Source organism: Capsicum annuum, chromosome 8 (assembly GCF_002878395.1).
Source record: "Capsicum annuum cultivar UCD-10X-F1 chromosome 8, UCD10Xv1.1, whole genome shotgun sequence".
NCBI classification, from domain to species: domain Eukaryota; kingdom Viridiplantae; phylum Streptophyta; class Magnoliopsida; order Solanales; family Solanaceae; genus Capsicum; species Capsicum annuum.
The window spans coordinates 163,700,776-163,705,861 of record NC_061118.1 but is presented as its reverse complement, the minus strand read 5'-3'; the positions used below and the strand labels follow the sequence as shown (position 1 = coordinate 163,705,861).

The following is a 5,086-nucleotide window of genomic DNA, read 5'->3' as shown; positions in this document are numbered from 1 at the left end:
TTTGGATGCACGAGCTACAGCATGATCAGGTTGGTATTTACCATTTTATTATTAATCAAAATTAGAATTAGAGGTGATAAAATTAATCTATAAGAATCTGACTTACTCAAGTTGGGCGGGTTAAGGACTCGCCAATTTATATAAGTAAGTCAATTGATTTTGATCCATCAATTTTTTTTTTTTTTTTTAAAAAACCATCAAATTCAGCCTATTTAATAAAAATTGGACTCATTTAGAATGTGCACCAAATTAATTATCCATGCAAAACATTATCAAAACATATTTTAAATTTTTTTGTTTGATATGTTATATATAGCAATAATAAAGAGAAAAAATTATTAGGTACATTAAATCATAAAAAAAAATTAAAATAAATTAAAACATGATAAGAGTTGGATCTGTTGAATTATATATGACCTATTGTTTAGCTCATTTTGATCCAACCCATCTCAGCCCATAAAACATGGTACAGTCTGCTTGTTGTCTTTCATTTTCTTAGTCGTAGAAAGGGAAGGGAGATCCGAGGGAGAGAAGGGGAAGAGTCTGATATATAGTGTGCTTTTTTTTTTTTCTTGTTTTCTTAGTCGTAGAGAGGGAGAGAGAGATTGAAAGGGAGAGTAGGGGAGGAGAGTAGCGAGCGAGAGAGGGAGATATAGGAGAGAAACTATAAAACCTAATTATAGTTAAGTTATAATTTAGTAAAACTATAGCTATATATATATGTACAGTAAGTATAGTTTTTTTTTTTTTTTTTTTGGAATAAGTATAGTTGTTATATGTTCCCTTATCCATAGTCATGTAATTTTTCCTTCAAATACATGAGATTCAACCCTTATCCGAACGCAACATTGAATAGAGTGATCTAGTACATCTTGATGATATCTCAAAGATATTGAAATTGCTAAGAAAATATTTATTGAAGAGAAAATGTAAGTTGATTATTATAAAGAACATACTCAAATTACTTGATCCAAAATTAGTCTTTGATTTATTAGGTAAATTCCATTTTGTCACATGGGAGCTTTTAAAAAAAAAGTAATTATTGTTACACCCCTTTTTCGACTCCAAAATGATTATAATTGAATGTTCTAAAGGGTTTTATTATTTAAGTGACAAGAACTGAAAATTTATTTTGGAAAAGGATTATTTATATTTTTTATTCAGAGTCGCCACTTGGCATAATCTGGTGTGCCAAGTCACCATTGAAAAATCCTTTCCAAAACCATTTGACTCTTTAAAATGGTTTGCGAACAGAGATTCCGCTAATGAATTCTGTTGAACGAGGGGAAGGTGTTAGGCACCCCTCGATCCCGTGGTTCAACCATGGTCGCTTGGTAGAGTGTATCGACTATTTTCTGACACTAAGAAATGTATAAACCACACAAAAGCACGCAAAATAATCAAACAATAAACAAAACAAAACAATCCAAAATGTAAAGTCCCAGTCCAATCATACAGTCCAAAGATAGAAAAAAAATACCAAAATATAAACCTTGTTCTAAACTAAATCTAGACTAAGCTCCAATGCTTCACCCGATGCCTCGGACCTTCATCTCGATCATCTTCCGCCAACATAATATTACGGGGGGCATTCCCCGGTGAATAAATACATTGAAACCTTGGGGCATTCCCCGGTGAATAAATACATGAAACCTCGGGGCATTCCCCGGACAAATGAATACACTTGAATCCAATGCAATAAACTAGAAGACATTCCACAAACGCGCAACCAAACATTCAATGGAAACACCATTCCTAAATTTTGCCTACCCAATCTATGTTTGCCTAAACCAATCGACGTATCATAATACTACCAAGATCAATTAAAGTTCATTTCAAGTCAAACAACTCATGAATCAAGCTAACCAAAATTCACCAATTATATCAAGTTTTCAATTCTCACCCCCAAATTCCCTTTTAACTCTAATTTTTTCAATTCATGATTTCTATTTCAATGAAATTAAGCAACAAGTCAATATCGAAGTAGCAATTCATCACTAATCAAGATCAAACATCACACGGATTCCATCCAATACACCATATTCCATCAACAATGAAAATAAAAAAAAAAGAAAGGAGTAGAAATGGACCTCAATGATGATTTTATTCCGAATATCAGTCAATCGAGAGGAAGAATCCGCGTGCTGAAGAATCTCGATTCGAAACCTCAACTCAAACCCCCAGCTCCAGTATGCATCCCTTTTACCATCTTTCAATGACCCCAAGATAAAATAACTCAGAACAGACAATATACGAACAAAAATTCGCCAAGAGCAGTGAACCAACAAATATCCAAATTTTACAAGAAAAACCAAGAAAAAGATGTATGGCCGGAACTCCAGAATACAGACGGCGGCAAAACTGATGGAAGAGGGTCGTATTTCGGTGACAGCGAGTGTTTTTACGGTGATCAGCTCGGCGAAAATGTTAACCCCGACTTCTCCCTCGCAGCTCTCTCTCTCTCTCGCAGCTCTCTCTCTCGCAGCTCTCTCTCATAATTTTCCCCTCTCTTGTCGATTTCTCTCTCAAACCCCCTCTCTATCACTCAATCTTCTTTCCTTTCTCCTGATCTGTGCGTGTGTGCGTTTGTGTCGTATATCAGTTCCTCATGGAGCGATCCGTGTATTGCTGTTTTCTAGAAGGTTCTCGGGCTGTTGAGCCAATATGCTAGTTCGGGTCATGGGTTGCGGGTCGAATTCAGGTCGGTTGGGTCGGTTTATGTGATTCGACGGTGGCTGGTGGTTCGGGTTGTGTATTGGTTGTTGGATTATTGGTCGGTGTTCGCTGGTTGTTTGTTTGCTGATATTGGTGTTGTGTATGTGATAGAGAAAACAATGGAGAAGATGTACTCTGGGTAATTCAAAAAGAAGCCAAGAAAAAATGGTCCTCTTTCTTTTACTGTGGGCCCCTCTTGGAAATTATTCCCTTTCTCCTCCTCTATTCTGTGTGTGACGAAAATGGAGCTTTTTGAGGTGAAGGAGATGATGCTGAATGTTCTCTTTCTTTTTTTTTTGTTTTGTTACTGATCGTGCTTTTTTTTTTCGTGTATGCTGAGGTCCAATTTGTTTTTGTGTGTATGTGTGTACATATGAGGTGAGGGTGGGTATTGGGTAGGGTATGGGGGCATGGGGTAGTGACGTGTTGTCCAAAATTGATAGGAGAGTTGGTTAATTTTGTTACAAAAGAATAATTGGGGATTAGGTTTGTTAGTGGGTTTATTATTTTTGCATTTTTATGGAATATAATCATACAGGTGAAGGCACGTGGTAAGACAGGGATAAAAATATGTAATTTGAGTTTTCGGGAGAGACAGAATTAGGTGTCTACAATTATAAGAGTGAATAACAAAGTACTTTTTTTAAATTGAAACTGCGCAATTCCATTATCATCAAAAAATTACATAAAAGGGGAAACTTCCCATATTACAAGCCGAAATTGGAACCTCACATATATTATATAAACTTAGACTTACATGGAATGAAAGTAATGCAATTACTATAAAATTACTGAAGCCATGCATCTCAATTAATTACTTAATTAATAAGGTTTCTCGCCGATGTAATTTCCAGGGGGATAATAGTTGCATGACACAAACCATGCATCACCATTATCACATTTCAGTCTTGCACATCCAACCTGAAGGGTGTTTTTCCAGATCACTTGAGTATAGTGCCCGCACATATCTTGTTTGCAGGAGTTGGAGTCATAGTCGTAGTTTGGTTTCTCTCCGACCCACATGGTAATGGCCTCCACTGCCGAAAAGTCGCCGTAGCCCATGGCAAGATTTTCACCATAGGGTGAATCTGAATGCACCAAAGTGCATTCAGCTAATCTGGTGGATGCATATTGATTGGCATAGGCAGCAAGTGTGTCGTTCCATGTTAGTGGTGGGAGTAGGACCCCAACTTGTGCACGGGCGTTGTTGTGGGATAAAACGATATCCTGAGGCAAATTTTGGGCCAATGAACAATGAGCCATGGCTAAAACCATGAACACAACAAAGGCTGAAAGCTTTTTTGAGATCTCCATTTCTTTTTTCTTTGCTTTTTGAGACAAATTGGAGGGAAAAAGAGAAGGTGATTGTGTTTGTGATTTGGAGAAGTGAGATGGCTTTGGTATTTATAGGTATATATCTTGACGAAAAAGGTAAAAAGAGGAGAAAATCTTGGCAGCAAAACAAAGAAGTTTGCGGTTAGCCCGTGAATGTGGGCATCTTGGAAAAAAATATTGTCAAAACTTAGCACCATAGGAAAATGAGGGTGTAGGATTTAAAATTGTGTTTAATGTTCAGCATGACTTGACAAAGATAGATGTTCGTCATCACATGCCTAATATACTAAGCTAAAACTATGTTTAATAATTCTGGTAATTGAGCAATGGCAAATAATTTTATGTCCAACATTAGTCTAGAATCAGCTAGTAAATTTATATAGTAAGCGTGCCCGTGAATTAGTAAGTTAAATTAAACAGAGGGGTAATTCTTTATCCTGCTACAACTAGTTAAACTAGCTAGTGCTGAACAATTTTTTATGCTTTTGGTGTATAGATTAACTTTACTTACTCTTCTTTCATGCACGAATTATCATTTTCTCATGAAGAAGGAGAGAGAAAGAACAACTAATTTTATGAAACAATATCTTATTTACTAGAATCATTTGTTACTAATCCGGGTTACCACCAAGATTAAAAGAAAAGTAGATTCTAAAACTTCTGGAGAGTGTAATTAAGGGAGTAACTAGGTTTCTAGACATAAGTAAAATGAAATTACTTTTGAATATATGAACCACAAATTGAGGACATGCCCAAATAACGCTGTAGACTTTGGAAGTCATTAATTGAACTGCATGTTACAGAAAAGCAAAGCTAAAATTAGTGCCTCAGTGGACATAAAAGTCATCCGTTGCTTTCTTTTTCCAAATGGAAAACACAAAATTTCCATAATTTTCTTGAAGGAAAAGATTTATGACTATAAATAGAGCTCATTCTTAAAGGAATTTGAAAATTTGTGACACACAAATGGTTATGTTTTCATATTTGTGAACTTTTTATTATGAGTGAATTGTTTTGTGAGGTTATTTCTATCTAT

General features: G+C 35.7%; 1 protein-coding gene across 1 annotated transcript; it reads right to left on the bottom strand.

Annotated features, from left to right (window-relative positions):
• Positions 1–1,376: 1,376 nt before the first annotated feature.
• On the bottom strand, positions 1,377–4,082 carry LOC107879920 (pathogenesis-related protein 1A-like). The gene has a single exon (XM_047394989.1). It carries the CDS (start codon positions 4,027–4,029, stop codon positions 3,538–3,540), a length of 492 nt encoding a protein of 163 aa, XP_047250945.1. The 5' UTR covers positions 4,030–4,082; the 3' UTR covers positions 1,377–3,537.
• Between the last annotated feature and the right edge of the window lie 1,004 nt (positions 4,083–5,086).

Bases quoted from the DNA above. Each gene is read 5' to 3' on its own strand.
- LOC107879920 (XM_047394989.1), bottom strand. From the start codon at position 4,029: ATGGAGATCTCAAAAAAGCTTTCAGCCTTTGTTGTGTTCATGGTTTTA.